This window comes from Lampetra fluviatilis, chromosome 56 (genome assembly GCF_964198595.1).
Source record: "Lampetra fluviatilis chromosome 56, kcLamFluv1.1, whole genome shotgun sequence".
In the NCBI taxonomy this organism is placed as follows: domain Eukaryota; kingdom Metazoa; phylum Chordata; class Hyperoartia; order Petromyzontiformes; family Petromyzontidae; genus Lampetra; species Lampetra fluviatilis.
In genome coordinates, this window is record NC_136330.1 from 685,011 (window position 1) to 708,761 (window position 23,751).

General features: G+C 53.9%; 1 protein-coding gene across 7 annotated transcripts in view; it reads left to right on the plus strand.

Moving 5' to 3' along the window:
* LOC144950051 (neuroligin-3-like) overlaps positions 1 to 23,751 on the plus strand; it is a 267,381-nt gene that overhangs the window by 24,623 nt on the left and 219,007 nt on the right. For 3 of the 7 annotated variants that reach the window (XM_078880032.1, XM_078880035.1, XM_078880036.1), the window contains exons 1-3: positions 4,598 to 4,773; positions 5,555 to 6,481; positions 15,949 to 16,008. In XM_078880032.1, coding sequence (XP_078736158.1) covers positions 5,878 to 6,481; positions 15,949 to 16,008 — 664 coding nt within the window. In that variant the 5' untranslated portion in view covers positions 4,598 to 4,773; positions 5,555 to 5,877. Of the gene's footprint in view, positions 1 to 4,597; positions 4,774 to 5,554; positions 6,482 to 15,948; positions 16,009 to 23,751 lie in introns of those variants that run through there. The other 4 variants (XM_078880037.1, XM_078880038.1, XM_078880033.1 and 1 more) reach the window with 3 other exon arrangements.

A 23,751-nucleotide genomic window follows, 5' to 3' on the forward strand; every position in this document is an offset into this window, starting at 1 on the left:
GACGGGGCGGTGATGCGAGACAAATTAAATGCGTTTCGACTGACCCACCCCCCCATCCCCTACCCCCCCCTCAAAGTCTACTCCACGCCTACATCTCCCAAATATATCGCTTCCAGCGAATTTATGGTCTCCAAAAAAAATGTGTTTATATTTTTAAAACGTCGTATCGTCAGTTGAAGTGCCCGTTTCGGAACTCTCGCCAGAGCTCGGTGAAAATATTCGTGTCAGAGAAGGGCTCACGGAAGAGGATATCACAGAGCCACCTCTGATATCCATTCGAGTGACCTCTTGCCCATTGGGTGATGCTGCGGCCCCTGGCGGCCTTTAGTGGGGGCCCTGACGTTAGGCCGACAACAAGACACAAAAAGTGAAAACAACCCCCACCACCACCATCATCATCATCGTCGCCGTGCTGCTGTCAAACCCCGATGGTTTCAAAAGGTGTGGCGGCCCTCACACTGATGATGTCGTATCGGCGAAAGTGGCCCCCATTCTAGAAAATTAGTGAAGAACACTGGACCACAGCCAGCCACGCGCAGAGCAGCCACCGCGGCCCAGCTCGTCACACCACGCACACATAGGTCAGCAAACGAGAGACCAGCTCGGAAAATAAAGCTGCAAAGTTTGGCTCAAGATAAAATACCGCACGAGCAAAGCAAACGTCACGTGACAGGTGCTTTAATGTCAGCCGGAAACGTCGGGAAGACCGACACGGGAATGAATTGGGCGCGCCACATCCGTCATGTAACTGCTCATTAATCGGCGGATGACACCTTCATATTTAGAGGATCGCAGAACTTGGGCAATTGTTCGTAGCGCCGCTTCCTCACCACATCGCCGCTGTTGCTGCCTTCCCGTTCTTCGTTTGTGGTTCCTCTCGTCTCCCCCCCCCCTCTCTCCGCGAGCGAGCGAACACTTCTGCAGTGGCACAGTGTTACAAGTTAAATTGATATCATTACTTCGCCTTATGTTGTCCTCATTTGTTGTTGTATATAAGGGTGCTTAAAAAATGTTCACACTTCTGAGAATTTGCAACAAAAACACGAGAGATGCGCTGCCTCTTCTCCAGGTGGAGACCACCTGGAGAAGATTCGAGGCGCGCGTTGACAATGATGGCGAACACGTGGGAGAGACTCTTTGACTTGTTGAAGCTACTAACATCACATTTGTTATCACGTTGCAGTGTATTATCCGTTCTTTTTCCATAAAAAATGATAGTCCCATATAAGTGTTAATATTCTTTTGACGTACCCTGTATATAAACCTGTTCATACGAGGCATTATAGGAACATCGGGTACGATAAAACGGGATTAGTACAGATACGCGTAATCTAATAGTACTCTCGTGGTAGTACCTTACGCCGATAAATCCCCACTACGAGCCAGGCGCCTTGTAGCATCTGTCGGGACAATATCGAGGGAGGAATAGATGAAGGCACGGCTCCTGGAGGAGCCATCTCCGTCCGTCGTGTGTGCGGCGGGAGCCACGGCGAGCCCACGAGAGGAGTCGCGGGGTGGGAGTGGCGGCTCCGCGCAGGCCGTGGACGTCGCCACGCCCAGCGGGCGGAGGTCGCGTCGCTCCACACGGGACTCGGAGCGAGCGGGCGAGGTCTCAGCAACGGGGCCGCCCCTCCCCTCCCACCCCCCCATCCCCTTCCCTCCCATCCCTCCCCCCATCGCCTCCCCTCCCCTCCCATCCCATCCCCTCCCAATCCCTCCCATCTCCTCCCATCCCATCCCCTCCCCTCCCCCCTCGCCTCCCCTCCAATCCCCTCCCAATCCCTCCCCTCCCCATGTTTCCCCTCCCCATGTTTCCCCTCCCCTCCCCACCCCTCCCCTCCCCACCCCTCCCCTCCCATCCCCTCCCAATCCCTCCCCATGTCTCCCCACCCCTCCCCTCCCCTCCACTCCCACCCCGTCCACTCGTATGGCACGCGAAGTGGATGTGACTGGCGAGACCATTGCAAGCCTATGGTCCAGTTTTGGGAGTCCACCCGATGACATCCGCAGCCGCTCGACTGAGGAGCGGTCGCGACTGCGTCGCTGCTGACGGCCTCGCGTGGCCTTGCCCGCCAAGGGGTTGTGGTGCGGCAATTAAATCGGAGCGCGATCGTGCCGAGCTACCTGCTGACAATGGGGCCTCCTCCGTGAGGGGCGGGGAGGGGGCGGTGAGGGGGGGGGCTAGGGATGACCTACATCGTGAGATATTGTACCACGTGCTCGGCCAGATAAATGAATGTGGTGGAGACATTCTTATAACGTGCAGGTATACTGAGGCTCATAAGATTTCCAACTCACTTTAATTGGCATGCAGGTTAAACACAGTTTGGAAAACCCATGTAATGATGTGAAAAAAATAATACGTTTATATTTTAATGAAATAAATTCCTAAAATAGATTCATTCTAGCTAAATCACAACGAGCACAAATATGTCATCATCATCATCATCACGATAATCATCGGCAGCCATGAACTATCCACTGCTGGGTGACGGCCTCCCTAAGCCGTCTCAATCTCTCACGGTTCTGCGCGCTAACAATCCGCACAACGCGAGGCGACTTCGTTGCTCCGTCTCCTCGGTTGGATCTGTGCGGCTCGTCGAGGCCGCCTTCCCGTCTGTTGGTCGGGCCTGGCGCTCCGTGATCATCGCTGACCCCCCATGGGCAGCGTTCCCTCTTCCCTGACCCGCCCGCTCGCCCGCCACTGCTGCACCACCACCACCGTCGCCTGGTGCCGTCGCCTCGCAGGTGACGTGAAGAAGACGCAGATAAGAAACAAAGACGGCGGTGCAATATTTGTACGCGTGGAGCAATCTCTCCGACACATACGACTGCCAAATTCAGAAATAGCTTCGTCATATGAAACCATTACTTGCTTGTGTTCATCTGCTGCGTTCTAAACGCATTTTAATGTAAACAAACGCAATCGATGGTGTGCTGTCATTTTAGAGTAGTTTAATTTTTTCACAATAATTCCTCATTTAGTTTTCTATGGTAAAGGCGCGGCCCTGCAATAACCTGCTCACGCCGCTGCTGGCGGAAGGGGCCGACCACTGGATGGAGCTCCGGAGAGTCGCTGTTTGAGGGCGTTTTGGTGCTCACGGGAAAGGAGTTTCACATCATCCGTGTGTGACCCACCAACCCTCGCTGCTGCTGCCTCCACAGCGCTGGGTCACAGGCAGCCACGCGCACAGCAACCACCACCGCCACCGCCGCTGCCGCGTTCTGGCTGTGCCCACTCAAGGCTCGATGATCACCACGAAGCCAACATCGCACATTTACGGAATTCGGCCAAATATCGCAAATGTGGCAGGAACCTTCTGAAAGAGTATTGAGAAGACTCTGCCCGAGACCAGATCACATGGAGTCTCGCCCGATATCGTCCGATCTCAGAAGATAATCAAGGGGGGACCCCCATTGGGGTGCAGACCCCCAGGGGTTCGCTATGGGGGGGGGACCCCTTGGGGTGCAGACCCCCAGGGGCTCGCTATGGGGGGGACCCCTTGGATGGGTGACCGCCGTGCACCAAACACAGGTGCTATAGGCTACGCCGTGGGCAGCAGAGGGCAGCGCAGCGAAACTCAATGTTGTTCCGCTGCACTCTATACCGCCACACCTTCACCAAGCCCGCACTGACCAGCGCGGTGAAGTATGGTCAATAAAGCCTCATCTAGCAGTGGAATTGACGTAGCGGGGCCGTATATTCCGGATTATGAGACGCATCTCCACCTCCACCCAGGGTCGGATTCAGGCACGAAGCTTCAGGGGCTGCAGCCCAGGGGCCTCCACCAGCTGGACGGTCTCCAGAGATGAAGTAAAAAGTTAATTCATTTGTGAATGCTGAATTGTATTTGTTCTTAGCCTTGTAAAAGTAACATTTTCGTTTTCTTCAACTTTGTTTTCCTTTTGAAAATATCACTGGGGGCCTCACAGTACGTGTAGCCCAGGGGCCTACGCAATCTTAACCCAGCCCTGCCTCCACCACACCGACCCCGTCTTGTAAATCATAAGGCGATGCTGCGTCTTATAATTCGGTAAGCTGTGCGTGTGATCAGCTTCATGCGTGGGAGCGGTGGCGCAGTGGTTAACGCACTCCCCTTCAAACTCGGCGTTCCCGAGTTCGATTTACGCTCACGATCAAATAACAGCGGCGATATTATAACCCGTGCTGGGACTCCCCTAGGTCGACTCAGCCTTAAACGACTACCTGGTGCGGTGTGTACACATCAGCACTGGGGGTGAGACAAAGGCGGCCGGGCGTCGTTCTGGCCACACACAACCCGCTTTGAGTACAGGCCTCAATAGGTGATCGCTAACAGCCTTACCTCAACATCCTGTCAAGGTTACAGATTTGTGTCACTTTCCTGACCCCGGGGACAAGGGGAGGGGGCGCGTCTCACTTCCCGGAGCGTCTCACAATCGGGGCAAGACGCGACTCCACGTGGCAGGCTGCTGCGAGAGCGCGGGGCGCTGCCACCTCCAACAGCGTCCTCGTGTGGCGAGAAGCTTCCCGGCAGCAAAGGCTGCGTGGCTTCTCATTCTCCAGCCCCTCCTCCCCCTCCTCCTCCTCACCCCCCCTCCTCCTCTCCCCTCGCGCTCTCTCTCCCCGCACTCACCGCCTGCGCGGCGCGCTCACAGGAGGCACGGGGATTGCATCGCTCCACTTTCTCTCGCTCGCCGCTCGCAAGCAACCCGCTCTTCGATTTGCCAACGGCATCATCAGGGGACCATCTGCATCAGCACCAGCGATGCGAAGTGATGGTGGCGATAGCGGTGCGTGCGTTTTGTGATCGTGTGCATGCGCGTCTTTGTCGGTGCTCGCTAACAGCACTTGCCCCAACCGCCTATGTAGGTTATATTGGGGACTTGTGTCTTTGTGTGACCGTATGTGTCTTTGTGCAGAAATGCTTGCTAGGAGCACTTGCCCCAACATCCTATTTAAGCTATACGGGGGACGCATGTCTTTGTATGTGTGTGTCTGTATCGGTGCTCGCTATCAGCACTCGCCTCAACAGTCTATGGAGGCTATAGGGGGGCTTTTATCTTTGTGTGTGTTCGCTTGTGCCTGAGCATCCATCCCGCGGGTCAGGCTGCCGCTCAGCCGCTCGAAGTGGCGTCGCGGGCGGGAGCCCCGCTCCGTGCCAGGGACGCGGATCAGCTGCATCGCCCATGCGGCTCATCCATCTCACTGATGCCCATCCCATCCCGTCTGCCCTCTCCTGTCCCCTCTCTCTCTCTCTCTCCCTCTCCTCTCGCTCCCGTCATTTCTCCCCTGTCAATCTCCTGGCTTACACCCCCCCCCCCCCATCTCTCTCTCTTCTGTTCTCTTCTCGCTCGTCTCCTCGACCGTCCTCTCTCCTTCATCACTCTTCTGTCCTCCTTATCTCGCTCCCTCTTCTCGCGCTCTGCCTCTGTTCTCCTCCTGCACGTTCTTCTCTCTCCTCTGTCTTCTTCTCTCCTGTTTGCCCCCCCCCCCACCACTCTATCGCCCTTGCTATCTCTCCCTTCTCTCTTCCTCCCGCTCATCGTCCCCCTCTTTTCCCCATCACCTTAGGCGAAGGATCGATGTGGTGGCGGCTCTGGGAGGATGTACGAGGCGACGTCGTGAGCGAGTAGACATCAACGGATTGTAAATAAAACAACAACAACTTGCATCGAGAGAGAATTGGGAATTGACCGTCTCTGTGGTGCCGCGGCGCGAAGACAGCGCGACTGTGGGACGACGTGGAAGACCCGAGCGAGCGAGCGAGAGACATCGGACGTAATTACACACAAGCTCGACATTCGTGCTCACTCTCCCCGCCAGCCAGCCAGCAAGCCAAGGCGGCCATCCGTCGTCAGTGAGCCACCCATCCCCTCGCTATTGTTCCTCTCAAGATGTGTCGCTCGCGTGGAGGCGGCGGAGGAGGAGTTACCGAAGCGATGGAGCGAGGTTTGCTGCTGCTGCGCTCTCTTGCGAACCGTGTTACTCCCGCTCCAACAACTTCATCATCATCAGCAGCAACATCATCAGCAGCAGCAACATCAGCATCAGCAGCGTGGCGTTCCACGTCTCCTCGCGGCATGCTCGGACGATGCATGCCGCCGCTGCTGCCGCTGCTGTTGCTGGCGTGGGCGGTCGTGGCCGATGCGGGTGCCACGTCGTACCCGACCATCAGCACGACGTCGGGGAAGCTGCGCGGGGTGCGAATCGTGCTCAACAACGAGATCCTGGGCCCCGTGGACCAGTTCCTGGGGGTGCCCTACGCCGCGGCACCCGTGGCGGAGCGACGCTTCCAGCCGCCCGAGCCGCCCAAGCCGTGGCAGGGAGTGCGCAACGCGACGCTCTTCGCTCCCGTGTGCCCGCAGATCATTCGCAGCGACCACCCGGAGGTGATGCTGCCCGTGTGGTTTACGGCCAACATGGACGTGGTGATGCCCTACCTGGAGGAGCAGAACGAGGACTGCCTCTACATGAACATCTACGTGCCCACGGAGGACGGTGAGTGGGCGCGAGAGTGCGTGAGTTGTTGTTGTCGTGGTGTTGTTGTTGTTGCCGTGGTGCGCGGTGGTGGCCACAGCTGTGTGACAACTCACCCCCATGCTCATCATCCCTCCATGCCGCTGGCCCACTCGCTCGCTCACTCGCTCATCCACTCGCTCATCCACTCGGCCATCAACCTGTCTGCACGGACGTTCACCCAACTCGTCTCTGTTCGTGTTAGTGAATTGTTTCATAATATCATGGCAGACGTGTCTACGGCGCACTTGTCCATTTGTCTGCCCCATCCACCAACCAACCACTAACATCGTTGTCGTCGTCGTTATTATCATTGCCATGGCCATCGGCATCGCCAGCACCGCTGCTGCCCTGTTCACGGCGTGGAGGTAGATTTCTCCTGCATGCGTGTCTCGTGCCATCCATGGAGCGCCGCCCGTGTCTCTCTAGCCTTAGCCCTGCCACAGATGGACAACGCATGAGATAGACGAGGCACATTGAGACAGGGAAAGAGCTAAATGCGACAGAAATACGGTATCTCTCTCTCTCTCTACGCAGATATGTGAAGTGTCCCTGTATTTGAAACCAGTTGAGAAAGCCCGTTGAGAATATAGGGCTAGATCGCTGAGAAGATCTGGGAGGTTAAATATAGCAATCATATACATGTATACAAGAATGGAAGAAATATTAATAAAACAAGATGACCATCATCTAACATAGATGTGACACAACACACGCCTGCAATGCTAAACATCACGGCGATGTGGGTAATCATCACTTCACCCAGCAAGTAACTCGGCAGTGCTTGCGCGCGCACGATGCGAGGGCGCGGATTTAGAAGCAACGCTCGTCACAAAGACGTTACAATAACGTTACAAAGACGTCCAAATGACGTTACAATGACGTTACAAAGACGAGGCGACATCGTGCTCGACCGAGCTGACGTCGTTACTGGCTGACACACAACGCGACGACGAGGTGGAGGTGAGGAGTGGTGGCGCAGCGGTTAGCGCACTGCGCTGCCAATCCGGCCACCCGAGTTCGATTCCCGCCCACAGCCAACACCGGTGACGATTATCTGAACCGGTTCTGGGCCTCCCCTAGATTGACTCAGCCTCAAGCGAGTACCTTGTGCGGTGTGACAAAGGCGGTCGGGCGTGGTGCTGGCCATCTCGTGTGCCGTGCCGGCCTACGTAGGTGCGACTCGCGAGCAGCACTTGCCCCAAGAGAATGTGAAGGTATCCGGGGGACCTTTGTCTTTGGCGCTGAATGGAGGCAGTTTAATCTCGACAACATTCGGCGGCAGATTCAAGATTTGCGTGGACTCGCAATTATTGACGGCCCCGACACACACGCACACGCACGCACGCACACACACACACGGGAACGGAGAAAGCTGCCATTTAGCAAACTCAGAACGAGGCCGTTGAGTTTCGCATTTAATTTAAATAGGATTTTTTTTGTCATATCAAGAGGAGACGTGGGGGTGGTGGTGAATAATTGATGCGAGAGAAAGGAGTAATTTAACGGTGAATAATTGATACATCTCGCGGGCTTGGGGAACATCCGACGTCGATTTATAACACAGCCGGCGCAGCACGTCGGAGCGAGCCACAATTTAATAATTCTCTTGTTAAGGATTTAATAATTCAGTCATTCATTCAGTAAATACGAGTGTGTGAATCTCAAGTCCGCTTGCGTGGGTTTGCGGTTTTGGTTTTAACGCCAAAATATTCCAGCCGTGGGGGTAGTGTCCGATAACGTTGGGGGCGAGAAGCTTTGAAGAGGCGTTGTTGTACAGCTCTTCACGTGCACCGCCGAGACGCGGTCGCCTCCTCAAGCCCTGGCCATGATAATCGTGCTGTCTCAACTCATCGGTGCGCGCACGACGCCCCCCACTATCCCAAGCCTTGTCGGTCATTGAGTGGAGGGAGCGGGGTCACCATACTTCACCGCGCTGGTCATTGCAGGTTGGTGAACGTGGGGGGGGGGGGCAGAACAAGTTCCGATATCGATTGCCACCGATGTTGGCCGTGACCGGGAATCTAACTTGGGTGGCAGGAGCTCGTGGTCTGTGCCGCCGATCCACTCCCCGTGGTAGAGCTGCCAACATTCCACCCTGAAGTCGCACAGCTCCACGTGCTCGCGGCGAGAATTCGGTCTACAAGGGATTCTTAAAATCATATTCGATCGATACGTTGGCACCCTTTGGCTAGTGAACAGGTAACAACGATCATTATAAAGCATTGACTTGTACATGCAGGGTGCGGGTCTGTGTGCACGGGGGCAGGTCGCGTGGTCGTTAGCGCGCTGCGCTACGAACCCGACCACCCGAGTTCGATTTCCGCCCCAGGCCAACGCCGGTGACGAATATCTAACCCTGTCCTGGGCCTCTCCTAGGTCGACTCAGCCTCAAATGAGTACCTGGTTCGGTGTGTAAACATCGCCGCTGGGGAGACAAAGGTGGCCCGCCGCGATGCTGGCCACCCACCCCCTATGCGCGCCGTATCGGCCTTCATAGGCGCTCGCCATCTGCACTTGCCCCCAAAAAGTCGACTCAAGCTCTATACGGGGAGTCGTTGTGTTTGGGAGCAGGTCACCCGGGCCCGAGTGGACGCTCCCCACGCCCGTAGCGGTGGACAGCATCAGGGCACCGGCACATTTCGCAATCGCCCGCGGCGAATGGCGCCAGGCTCCAGCCAACGAGTCGCGTGGTTCGTGGTGCAGCCTCAGCAGGGGGCGATGTCACCATTTGGCTTTACCCAGCGAACGGCGCGGAGGAGCCGTCGCCTTCACACGGCCGTGTCGCCGCGTAACACAATCAAATACTAAACTAAAACAAGTATTTCTAACTCAACACATCAGGCCGCACGGCCTCATTTGTGTGAGCGGATCATGTGAGCAGCATTGATTCAAGACAAGCAAAACCTCTGGGCCGGTTTCAACATGCAAGTGTGTCTCGTCAGCTGAGTCAGGCTTTGCTCGGGTCAATTCGCGAGTCGTAAAAACGAAAAATCCATCAATTCGAGCCGTGCCGCCTGCACACACACACCCACACGCAATTTCCTACTCGAGATTGTTGTTTTTTTCCCGAGAAACGTCACGGGGATTCTGTGACCTGCTGCCGTGAAAGCGGACGGCGTGTCCTTGCGGTTGGTCAATGCAGCCCCCCCTTCCACCTGCCCCCAGCGCAGCATTAACCAGGGTGGCCTCCTGGGGATTAAGCCGCGAAACCTTTGTGCAGCGTGCGGCAAACGCGCCGCCACCACTCCCGGGGGCAGTGTCCCGTCGTCCCCTCCAGCTGATCGCGAGCGCCACTCCGTTGGGTGTTTGAGAGTCAATTCTCAGCCCTGGCTGTGTGTGCGGCCGCGGTGCACACAACGAGCCCCTAAGCGACAACACCAGCCTCTACAACCCTCTACCACCAAAAGCAGCAGCAGCAGCAGAAATAATAATGTTCAAAGAGAATCAAACAAGAGTCTTCGATCACCCGCACGATTTAAATAAATTAACATTTTCCCACCACCAATCGCTCCCTCCCCACCAGCCTACGGGCTCTCTGCGCATTAATTTCCGGCAGAATCGTTGTGATTATATTTTTGTAAAGTAGGAAAACGATGAAAAAAAATCGGTTTCTATGTTTTGCAATCTCGTCAGCAGGGCTGTGGCCCGAGTTTGACACGGGGTGATAAACTGCGGCCCGGTGTTGTTTTCAAAATCCGTCTGCTCTCTAAGTAACGGCGCGGCCGTCGAGAGCAGAACAACAGAGCCGGACTGCTCATAACATAGATCTCCCCTAACTTAGATCTCCCCTAACATAGATCTCTAGTGACATAGATCTCTCATAACACACACTACAACTTTGCCACACACACACTACAACGTTGTCACCCACACACTACAACGTTGTCACAGACACACACTACAACGCTGTCACACACACACACACTACAACGTCGTCACCCACACACACTACAAAGTTGCATCATCCACACACACTACAACGTTGTCATCCACACACACTACAACGTTGTCACCCACACACACACACTACAACGTTGTCACACACACACACTACAACGTTGCGTCATCCACACACACACTACAACGTTGTCACCCACACACACTACAACGTTGTCACACACACACGCTACAACGTTGTCACCCACACACACACACACTACAACGTTGTCACACACACACACTACAACGTTGCGTCATCCACACACTCTACAACGTTGTTACACACACACTACAACGTTGTCACATACACACACTACAACGTTGCGTCATCCACACACTCTACAACGTTGTCACCCACACACACTACAACGTTGTCACACACACACACACGCACTACAACGTTGTCACCCACACACACTACAACGTTGCGTCATCCACACACACTACAACGTTGTCACCCACACACACACACACTACAACGTTGTCACACACACACACACACTACAACGTTGCGTCATCCACACACTCTACAACGTTGTCACCCACACACACTACAACGTTGTCACACACACACACACACTACAACGTTGTCACACACACACACTACAACGTTGCGTCATCCACACACACTACAACGTTGTCACACACACACACTACAACGTTGTCACACACACACACTACCACGTTGTCACTCACACACTACAACGTTGTCACACACACACTACAACGTTGTCACACACACACACACACTGCAACGTTGTCAAACACACACACTACAACGTTGTCACCCACACACACTACAACGTTGTCACACACACACACTACAACGTTGTCAAACACACACACTACAACGTTGTCACCCACACACACTACAACGTTGTTACACACACACACTCCAACGTTGTCACACACACACACACTACAACGTTGTCAAACACACACACTACAACGTTGTCACCCACACACACTACAACGTTGTTACACACACACACACTCCAACGTTGTCACACACACACTACAACGTTGCGTCATCCACACACACTACAATGTTGCGTCATCCACACACTCTACAACGTCGTCACCCACACACACACTACAACGTTGTCACACACACACACACTACAACGTTGCGTCATCCACACACACTACAACGTTGCGTCATCCACACACTCTACAACGTCGTCACCCACACACACACTACAACGTTGTTACTCACACACACTACAACGTTGTCACCCACACACACTACAACGTTGTCACACACACACACTACAACGTTGTCATCCACACACACTACAACGTTGTCAAACACACACACTACAATGTTGTCACCCACACACACTACAACGTTGTCACACACACACACACTACAACGTTGTCATCCACACACACTACAACGTTGCGTCATCCACACACTCTACAACGTCGTCACCCACACACACACTACAACGTTGTCACACACACACACTACAACGTTGTCACCCACACACACTACAACGTTGTCACCCACACACACTGCAACGTTGTTACTCACACACACTACAACGTTGTCACCCACACACACTACAACGTTGTCACCCACACACACTACAACGTTGTCACACACACACACTACAACGTTGCGTCATCCACACACACTACAACGTTGCGTCATCCACACACTCTACAACGTCGTCACCCACACACACACTACAACGTTGTCACACACACACACTACAACGTTGTCACCCACACACACTACAACGTTGTTACTCACACACACTACAACGTTGTCACACACACACACTACAACGTTGTTACTCACACACACTACAACGTTGTTACTCACACACACTACAACGTTGTCACACACACACACTACAACGTTGTCACCCACACACACTACAACGTTGTTACTCACACACACTACAACGTTGTCACACACACACACTACAACGTTGTCACCCACACACACTACAACGTTGTTACTCACACACACTACAACGTTGTCACACACACACACTACAACGTTGTTACACACACACACTACAACGTCGTCACACACACACACTACAACGTTGCGTCATCCACACACTCTGCGGTCCGCGCTGCCTTCACAGTGGGCGCCATTATTGATCACCTCTCCCCGATAATTGGCACAAGGAAGCCCCCCCCCCCTCCACGACGCCCCACTGCCCCCCGCCCAACGCCGCCCAGAATCAGAACGGCCACCGCGTCTAATTGGCAAGACCTCCTGCCACTCAAGCGCCTTCGGTGACATTCAAGACAGCTCCCCCCACATCACCTCCCCACTCGCCCGCTGTTTATTTTTAAAGGGGGACTGTGGCGTTTTTGCAGGTCTCTCGCTCTCCATTCTCCATGGGATTTGGGCGAGAAAGGTCAAAGGGGTGACTCCCAAGTAGTCATCAAAAATCGAGAAGGGCGCAGGGCAGGGAGGAGAAGGGGGGGGGGGGCAGCAGCAGTGATTGGCGATACGCATGGCGAGGGGAGGGGGCAGTCGGTGTGCGTGCTGCCCGAGCGTGGCGGGGTGAGGGGGGCCGCTGGGGCTAAGGACTGCGTTTGACTCTCGCCGGCTCCTCATCATAGACGGTGGCCATCTCTCAATTGGGCAAAAGGGGTGTCACATTGTCCTCTCCTTGCTCAGCTATAGATTATTGTTATTGTACGGCAGTCATATTAAACCTCTTGTTTATTGTTGATATTTTTTACGACCAATGTCATGATTCATCACTGGATTCTTTTGAGTTAGGTCACCGTGTGGGTATCATGTCAGTCGTGAACTGATAACCCTCCAGCACCCAACGCGTGGGCAGATGTGCTGATTGATTTTGTGTGTTCACAAAGCCGATTCCGTTGAAAGGCGAGACAATTCTTGACAATTGTCTTACAATTGTCAACGTTTGGCCTAATTTGCCAAATGTCGGGTGGTGGTGGGATATATAGTTAAACAATTGACTTCAAAATAAACTGTCAAGCAGATTATTCTTGTGACGCCGCACAAGCACAGACGACAACAATAACATCAACTCGACACGTTCGTCAACACTGCTGCGATAAAAAAGAACAGAAACAAATTAGGTGACGTTTCGGGCAATGATCCTTCTTCGTATCAGAGAAATGTCTGCAATGACGACCCTATCAAAACCATACGGCTCTCTCTCTCTCTTGGCAATCTCAGTAAGCTCTGCTTCGAATAAACACATTTAGCCCGAAGCGTCACCTTGTGGGTCTGGCGTGGCACAACCCAGCGTTGCGCATTTACCCGATAGCCTCGTGAACACAACCACAGAGTGGCCTCAAAGACCCTTTGCATGAAAAATGAAACAATGCACTCCGCCCCCTCCCTCCCACCGTTCGATTTCTGTGGCTGAGTGGAACCGAACTCAATGCCGCTTCCACGAGGCCAATCCGCTCCGCACGCGATGCATGCTGGGTCATAAGTCCAGAATGCTTTGCGGCGATCACGCTCCCTCCTCTTGGACGACGGCGTTTTGTCACGCCCGTCACGATTCGCGTGCAGGAGGAGGAGGAGGTTTCCCGATGCGCTGAGTAAAATGTGGTTCGTCGGTGCTCACAGCTCGTCTGGAGACTCTGCCACGGCCGTGAAGGCAGACGCCCGCCCGCCCCTCGTCTCTCTCCTCCGTCGTCAACTCCCCCGGGCCTGCCACGTTCAGAATCCCACTTTGAAAAAGCATTCAAAACGAAAAGAGATCGTGAATAAATGTGTTATGCCAAGGGACGTCGTGGCCACGCTGTACATGACGCGTCGTTCAGAGTCGTGGACGTTTCGCTGCGCAGTTGTTTGGGCTATAGCCGGGTTCATCACCCATGTTGGCTACGTACGGTGCGAAAGAAGTTTAACATACTTACATACATTACGCGAGGCGTCGATGCCGCCTAGACACGAATACAACTGGGAGAGCTTGGGCGATGATACTGCAATTGTGTTTGGGGTCGTTGCAAATGTAAATCGGTACGTGAGAACGTGTGGTCACATTGTGAGTCTATTTTCACGTCAATTCGTAATAGAAATATAGAATTAAAAAAACATACCGCTCTTTGCAAATTGATAACATACCATTAAGAATTAATTGTCATTTCTCAGGCAATATGATTGCGATACTCAAAATGGTCACAATCACGCCAATAATTCTTATTAGAGATATAATTTCAGTTCCTTGAAGACCAGGAAAGAGGTTATTGTGACCTGGGTCAAACAGACGAACACAGAGGAGTGACACGTCATACCGACAACCCGTTTCTAGAGTTCAAAGTTAAACACAATTAAAGCGAACGTGATGAGATTCAAAGGGTTCTTGAGTTCCAAAGACATCGTACATCTCCTTCACAATTGTTAAATTCGAGACACAAGCCGCAGTAGTAATGGCGGGGCGTGCACAGTGAACCCACTGTGGTTTGCGCTCCTGCAACAGCGCCGCGACACGAACTCTCTCTCTCTGCTGAAGCCCTCTCGTAGTGGTCAACAGCAGCAGCAGTAGCAGCAGCAGACCTGCACATTGGCATCGAGCTGCTGAACATATTGCTGCAATACACAAGCATAAAATAGCGCTGAAAATTCCATTAAATGGGACCGCAAACAGGTTCACATTACCACCAAGATCTATGGTAAAACACAACAGCGTGTTTAGGAGCGCTAGACGTTAGGTGTCAAATCTCAGCGTTGTCTGAAAAGAGAGAGAGATGCCAACGGCGCTCCATGTGTGTGTGTGCGTGTGTGTGTGTGCGCGTGTGTGTGTGCGTGTGTGTGTGTGCGCGCTCTTCCATGCTGCCCTGCGAGCTCCGGTGCTCTCAGAACTTTTGCTGATGTCCGCCAAGCCACGCACGGTGCCGGTGTGGCACAGAGGGGCAACACGAGCAAAGCTCGAGGCCTTAACGACGCCACTCGCTGCTCGCCCCGAGAGTCGCGCGGGGAACAAAATGGTAACGATCGAAATGAAATCACAAATCCGATCCGGTAAAAAGAATCCCGGGTGCCCCAAAGATCTGTCCGGGATCAGCGGGATTTAAGTGAGCGTGCATATTCTGCGCCGGCGATAAACTGAGACGAGACGCGCGTGCCCCACCCACCCATCCACCTCCTCCTCCTCCACCCCCCAGCGTGCAGTAGTACACAGCGCGGCCGTAACGCGCGCGAGAGAGAGAGAGACAGACGAGAGATGTAGTGAGGACGTTAACTCACGGGACCCGCCATAGTCCATAGCGCCACCGCCCGAGTTTCCCCACTTTCCCTCCCCACGCCACGGAACGCCGCCGCTTTGCCGGCGCTGATGAGCGAAGCAGGGGAGGTAGCGGTGGATAAGTTCATCCCGGTGACTCGAGACAGGGGGCGGGTTCACTGTGGGACCCCACCACCCCCAGCCCCCCCCCGCCCCCCCCCTCACAGCGACGTGCTGCATGTTCCTTTTTTATTCGTCTCGGTCTTCTTCGTCTTCCCGGCCTGGCCCTGGGAGCAAATCTTATTTTCTAGTTTCTATTCACTTTTTCAGTCAAACGAATATCCAAGGAATGCGCAAGAAAGCCGGGCAAGAAAATATGTAGGAAAGGAGGTAGGTGACTCGCCTTCCCCGACACTCACAGCAGCCGGTGAGAAAACACGGCTACCACCACCACCCACCACCCACCACCACCACCCAGCACCACCACCACCACGGCGAGGGGTAGGGTCGGCGCGAGGACAGCTCCACCGGCGGAGGTGTCCTCCGACCGCACTCCGGATGTGTGCATTGTTGTGCGCTGTGCCTGAGTGTGTGAGTCATGATCATCTCAAGTGACTAGCTGGTACAAGTGAAACATCGCCACTAGGGAGACAAAGGCGGCCGGGCGTGGTGCTGGCCACCCACCTCCTCGTGTGCCATTCCGCCCTTCATAGGTACTGCTCGTTAACAACACTTGTCCCGACAGTCTGTTACAGGCTATACGGGGGATCTTTGTCTTTGCGTGTGAATGAGTGTATGAGTGAGCGAGTGTGTGTGAATGTGTGAACGAGCGAGTAAAGCTATGCGTGGCAGTAAGTGTGCGAGCGAGTGAGTACATATTCGGGAGTGAGTGAATATCATGGCGTGTGTTAATCTTCGTAAGTGTGTTCATGTTAGTGTGTGTGTGTGTGCAACACAATCTGCAAGGTTTCTTTTCATTCCTGCACAAGCGCTTATTTATTGTTTAAAGTCTAAGCAGGTTACAAACGAATGTGAGATCCCAATTGCATTCAAACCGCAGCAAAACACGCGCACTTGATTTTCTCAAACGCGATGTTGCTCTCCTTCATTCAGCGGTACATTGTCCGGAAAAAAAAGACACGCTTTGTCATCGTCTCACACAAATGACGTCTTATTTCCCAACCAAGGTTAAAGCTGTAAATATTTTTTGTTTTTAAACCGTAAGAATAACACATGTTTACGAATCAATACCAACACCACCGCCATTCGCCACGAAGTGACAGTGACGTCACCAGGGCGCCTGTGCCAGGCTAGGTGCACTTTGAGACACATGTTGACTCACCATACCAAGAGCAAATCCATTCCATTATTTTACCACAAGACAATACCGGTTGAAATGCGGCGTGGGATTCTTGGCTTTGAATTCACAATCACACACAGGGTCAATGTCAGTTTTGTTTCTATGGACCTGGCAGTGTCTCCTCTGCCGTATCGACGGGGACACGGCTGCACGCGGCTCTCTGGCTGCGGTTGCACCGAGAGAGAGGCCACCGCGCCGCATGCCCTGCCCGAGTGTACTTGTTACGGGTATTTTAATTACACAAAGTCGGAGGCACTTTGTGTAATTAAAATAAATTGAACTCACCTTGAGACGAGAGTGGGCGCGCGATGGATGGGCTTCCGTGGAAGGATGGCATGAATCTTGCTTGTCACCAAGAGGCATGCATGCAGATTAATAAACAACCACGACACGGTCTGCAACACTTGCGCGATACGCTTCCGTAATTAATATGTATGTGTATTGCTTGTTCTAAAACTAAATAATAACCCGGAGACTTTCGTGACTAATTTTACGACTCGTAATTTATTTTTGGGTCAAATCGCGTCATTAAAAGCTGTGTCATGTACCCTCCTCCACCCAACGCAGCCAGCTAATAAAGTTGTCACGAGAGCTAGCGTGGCCCATAAAGCACTGCTTCAGCACCACAGGTTGTTGGACAGCGATCGACGGCATTTACCAACTTAGTCCGACGTCTTTCCGGTATTTACAACCAGAATCATCAGACAGTTGCCATTCGCTGTGTCGGGTGGAGGAGGGTTTACGACACATGTTGTACTCACGCAATCTGACCCACAACTCAATCATGAATCGTTAAAGTAAATCTATTAACTTTCCGAGATTTTGTTCCCCTGCGTGAACTGACTGAGATATTTTCACCGGCACTATTGGTAATGATAATGATGAGGTTGCATAATCAAAGTCTTTCAGGCGAGTGTGGATAGGTTCTGAGCCAAATTACGGAAATTCCACATTCATCTGGCAGGGCGAAAGTATGTCCACAGTACATTGCTTTAAATTTCAAACTAAATGTCTTGCATTTTATTTAAATGCATATTTAGTGTTGGAGGGGCTGCTGTGAGCATCTGCAGAAAAGCGAACTATCCTCGACAGCACCAGAGCGAGGCGCGGACAGCTTGCTGAGGTTGTAACATTCATGGCTGCGGCAGTGGTGGCTACCTGCTCCCTGTAGACATGCAGCCCTGTGGGGGTTGTTGGTTCACTGCGCACATGACACATTGTGGCCAGGTACAGTACCCCAGCTCGCCAACAGAATGCAGTGCAGCGAAGTGTGGACTGATAAAACCCGTGTCCCTGGGATAGCGTGTTGCTTCCTCGCATGCTTGTGGTTTCTCAGGGTGCTCCTCCCACATGTATGCGCATTCACTCACTGGCTGATGACATCTAAACACGTAGAGGATTACAGAGATATGGTTGGTGGCACCGCCTGGCTGCCTTCCAGCTCAGCGATTGTGAGAAATGCAAAGTGCATGAACGACGATCGCGCTCTATAAATGCAATAATTATATTTCTGTTATATATTTAGATTTATTTTTGAAACTGAGTCTTTATTTCGACTGGAGGAATCCGATGAGCATTGAAGCTCTTTTTGCACAGATCTCCAGTCGATGTGTGTCACCAGATTCGTACAACTGCATTGGGGTGCGTCGTATTTAACACGGCAGATGTGTGTGTGTGTGTGCCTGCGTGTGACCAGATTCGTCTTTAACTCGTTAGTGGCGGGGGTCGCGAGTTTGTTGTTTGTCGGTGAATCTCTCTCGTGCCGGAGCGCCTTGACAAAGCGGGCAGCCACGGGGTGGGCGACACGTGACGAGTCCTCCCTCTCTGTCGCTCCCGATGTCTGCCCCCCTGGAGACCAAAACCGACCGAGGACATGGATAGTAGCGCTGTTGACCACCCTGTTTAAAGTTAACACGACTGTTACACTCTGCGGGTGAACGAGCCGGAGAGCTGCGCTCATAAATCACTCGCTATCAAGCGCCCGTCGCACCGCCTCCAAAGTAATAACCCTCGAAAAAGCGGTAACACACAAAAAATAAAGATAAATAAATAAATAGTTTAAAGGTGCGCGAAATAAAATTATTCGATGTATTTTTGTTTGCGCACCCACTCCCCCCCCACTACAATTATATATTGATGCATCCTATCAACGGTCGTTTGGGGGAAAAACGAGCATAAAATATTAAAGAGTTGGTAAAACCGTGACAGGAGCGATAGTGACATCTTGTGATGGAAGACAGGATGATGTAGTATGGGCCATGCGTGTGTGTGTGTGCGTGTGCGTTTGTGTGTGCGTGTGTGTGTGTGCGTGTGTGTGCGTGTATGCATGCGTGTGTGTGTGTGCGTGTATGCATGCGTGTGTGTGCGTGTGTGTGCGTGTATGCATGCGTGTGTGTGTGTGCGTGTGTGTGTGTGCGTACGTGTGTGTGCGTGCGTGTGTAAGTGCATGCGTGCGTATGTGTGCGTGCGTGTGTAAGTGCATGCGTGCGTATGTGTGCGCGTACGTGTGTGTTCGTGTGTGTGTGTGTACGTGTGTGTTCGTGTGTGCGCGTGTGCACGTACGTGTGTGTTCGTGTGTGCGTGTGTGCGTGCGTGTGTGTGACACACGGCTGTTTGTTCACGGCACACGGAGGGGAATACTTGCAAACAAAACTAATTGCGGCATTAATATTTAACAAACCTTCACACGGAGATTTAACAAACATAAAAAAAACGCGGCGCCTCATCAAACGCGCAAAATAACTTGCCCGCAAAGCAATTCCAGCAAATTAGCCCCACTCATTGTGAATAAATAACCGTATCATAATAACCAAATAAATAATACCCACGATTTGTGACGGGCGCAATCGGCAATTTGACGCAGCGTTCAATCGAGAACTCAGAGGCGCGGAGCCAGAACTTCAAGTCTCTCGTATTGCCTGAACAGATGAGAGCCTGAACGAGTTCATGGCCTGGACCAGGTGCAGGCTTGGATAGGTGAGAGCCTAAACCAGATGAGAGCCTGAACGAGAACATGGCCTGGTACAGGTGAGGGCCTAGATAGGTGAGGACCTGAACCAGGTGAGAGCCTGAACGAGGTCATGGCCTGGTACAGGTGAGAGCCTGAACCAGGTGAGAGCCTGAACGAGGTAATGGCCTGGTATAGGTGAGAGCCTGCACGAGGTGAGAGCCTGAACGAGGTCATGATATGGTACAGGTGAGGGAATAGATAGGTGAGAGCCTGAACCAGGTGAGAGCCTGAACGAGTTCATGGCCTGGACCAGGTGCAGGCTTGGACAGGTGAGGGCTTGGACAGGTGAGAGCGTGGACACGAGAGCCTGGAGCTGCTGTTTGCAGGTGGATGATGATGCCGCGTGGTGGATGATGAGGCCGCGTGGTGGATGATGCTGCGTGGTGGATGACGAGGCTGCGTGGTGGATGATGAGGCCGCGTGGTGGATGATGAGGCTGCGTGGTGGATGAGGCCGCGTGGTGGATGAGGCTGCGTGGTGGATGATGAGGCCGCGTGGTGGATGATGAGGCTGCGTGGTGGATGATGAGGCTGCGTGGTGGATGTGGCTGCGTGGTGGATGCTGCCGCGTGGTGGATGAGGCTGCGTGGTGGATGATGAGGCTGCGTGGTGGATGATGCGTGATGGATGAGGCTGCGTGGTGTGCGGTGGGAGGGAGTTACAGACGATGGCGGCAGCTTCGGGGGTACGGCGCTCAGCCAACCCGGGCTGCTCGTGCGAGGAGCTTCTGCACTCTGACATTGACGCCGGGCGCACAAACTGTAATGACATTCGGGAACAGGCAAAACAAGAGATAAAACAGGAACATGCGTTGGCTCTCTGTATATATTTTTCGTACTGATGGTTTCACCGTTGTTTGTTGTTGTGGATTATTCCTGGGCACGTGTGAACGTGACGCCGGCCGTAGCGATGCCAGCTCGATCGTCTCTGCCCCTGAGCGCCGGTGAGACCCCGTGCGCCTCGTCGCCTTCCTCTCAATGAACTCTCAGACAACTTTGTGGCCACATTTAAGGAACTGTCAACGTTCTCACGCAGTGTCGCAACTCTCTTAAATCACCCACCCCCGCCGCCTCTGTCCACCCAGCAGTTGTTGCTCTGGAAGCCGGGAGACCGTTGATCGATGTCCGGTCGCTGTGTCGATGATGGGATTCGTCGCGATTTATCACCGAGCAGCGTGGGCCGCTTGAAGGCTGCCAACTTCCACACTAACCCGGCGGTACAAATGTGTGCATCGAAGTTCGTCAATCGGCCGGTCGCGTTATTGGTGGGGTAAAGAATGGGCACTCAACCTCTTCCAATACGTCTGTGACCAGCATGCCAGAGGGGGCCAACAATGAGCCTCACCGAGAAGGGCACACGAGGGCTTCCTCCAGTTGAGGCCGTTCTCTGAGCAGTGGCATGAACAAGCAATTGCAAGGCTGCACCTTTAGCCTTTCTATAAATGCTTGTTGGAAGAGAGGTTAAAACGTCTGACCGGCGTGGAAGAGTAGGCCAAACATAACCATCTCGAGAGCTTCGCCGAGTGTAGGCCCTTCCGCCAGCAGCGGCCTGACGAGCCATTGCAGGGCCGAGTGCTAGAGCGCGCGACGGTGACACGAAGGTGGCACACACCGGCACGGCGTGGCCGAGTGCTAGAGCGCACCGGGGCGAGTTCCTCCTTCATCGCCCCCCACGGACGCCTCTGGGGGGGGGGGGGGCGATGGAGCTCGCGATGCTTGGCGCTCTGCTGGAGGGCACCCGGTCATCGCTGTGGCCACCGCGTCCGTTCGGTCCCTCTGCCCGGGGAGTCGCCTCCCCCTACTCCCCCTGCTCCCCCTACTCCCCCAGCTCCCCCTGCTCCCCCTACTCCCCCAGCTCCCCCTACCCCCCCAGCTCCCCCTGCTGCTGTCGCCACGGCTGCCACCTTGCCAGCAGCGCTGCACTCGCGCGCGCCACAGGTGTCGGCAGCATGCGGCTGCCACGCGCTCGTGCCAAGCGGGCACCGGCACGCGTCGCCGTGCTCCATCACAGCCGCCCGCAATCACAGCGGGGCCCTGAACGCGCCGTGCGCCAAGCCACGAACCTCCCACGTGATTTAAAGCTCAAAACGAGCGAGCGGTGGAAGCGCCACGTTCCTGTGACGGGCGCGAGTCGATCAACCACGGGTCAATCGTTGTTGACTTCTTCACGGCGAAGAGGTGACTCATTCCATCCACGGCAGAGGGACGACGGTGGGTGACTGAGTCAACTCACACCCCCCCCCATCTCCGAACAAGGCTCTTGAACTCGCACATTTCCAACTGCGAGTCGCTCGCTCTGTCACTGGGACACGCGGGCGGCCGATGGGAGAGTGTCGCGCTTGGCACCTTGAACACGACTCACGTTTTAATACCAAAGCTTCTGGCGGATTTGATTGATTTTCATAAATATCCATGCGTAAGTAGGCGGCACGGTCGACAGGCGCTGACTGTAATTAAACTTCTCATTAAACACCCCACGCAGGTGAGATTTAGATAACTTAATTTAACCCGTGCATTGCTATTTTGTTACTAATAATGCAATTACCTTGGAGCGGAATAAAAAATAAAGTGATTGAACAAGCCGGGCCAATCGTAATGGGTTGTGAAGGACAGGCGAGCGATGTGATTGATGCGTTCACAAACACCGCCGCCATCGCGCACACGACTTCGCTACGTCACACAAAGACAAAGATCCCCCGTATAGCATTCAACAGGCTGCGCAGGCAAGTGCTGCTAGCGAGCATCTATGAAGGCCGGCACGACACGCAAGGGGGTGGGTGGCCAACACCACGCTCGACCACCTTTGTCTCCCCAGTGCTGATGTTTGCACACCGCACCGAGTACTCATCGAAGTCCAGGGAAGGCCCAGGCGCGGATTAAATGTTCGCCGCCGTCGTTCTTGGTCGTGAGCAGGAATCGAGAACTCTCTGCCGCTGCTCGCCATCGCGCCATCGAGGCCACGTGCGGCGTGCTCCGTCGCGCGCTGCTGGCGCCAACTCCCGGACGAGGCGGCGATGGCGTTGACATCAAACGGCACCGCCGCACTCGGCCTCACTCGCGGTCGATCGCCGATCGCGACAACCACGGTCGCTCACCCATTCCCGATTGTCCCAGCATCGCCCTCGGGGTGAGGGGGCAGCGGTTGCTGCCCTGGGAATTCTGCCCATCAGCGCCAGGACATGAACAAGTCCAGGCGCAATAATAACGAGAACAACACCAGCGCGTAGCTGGTGTTGTGAGACATCCCTCGACTTCCCATGATGTGCCCCGAGTATTTTTGGAGCTCAGAGATGAGGGCCTCTACCCCGTGATGTTAAGGCCAAGACTGAGAGCCGAGGAGGCGGACGTGTGCGAGCCGCCCTCGGGGGCCCGGGACTGATCCACAGCGCCCACAACTCGCGACGAGGCATCGCATTCAGCGCCCTCTTCGCTCCTTACCCACGCACCCGTCCGCTATGGAGCAGCGGTGATCGTAACAGCAGCGACGTTTATAGAAAACTATTTATTTATTTTCACCCCCCCCGTCAAAACAAAGACGTATAAAACATCATTTGTTCAAACAGAAATTCTCAAAGTCCCCGTAATTAGCTTTACGCATGCTTCTGACACCCCCACCCCCGCCAACGTGTTGTGAGTTATTATTGTCCCAGTTGCCGTGTGCGTTGCCTTCATGTGCGAGGCGAATCGCGTGATGGTGATTGCGAGCGGCGGCGACGCGCTCCTGTTGGTTTTGCGCGCCGCCGCCTGCCGCTCCCGAGGTCGCCC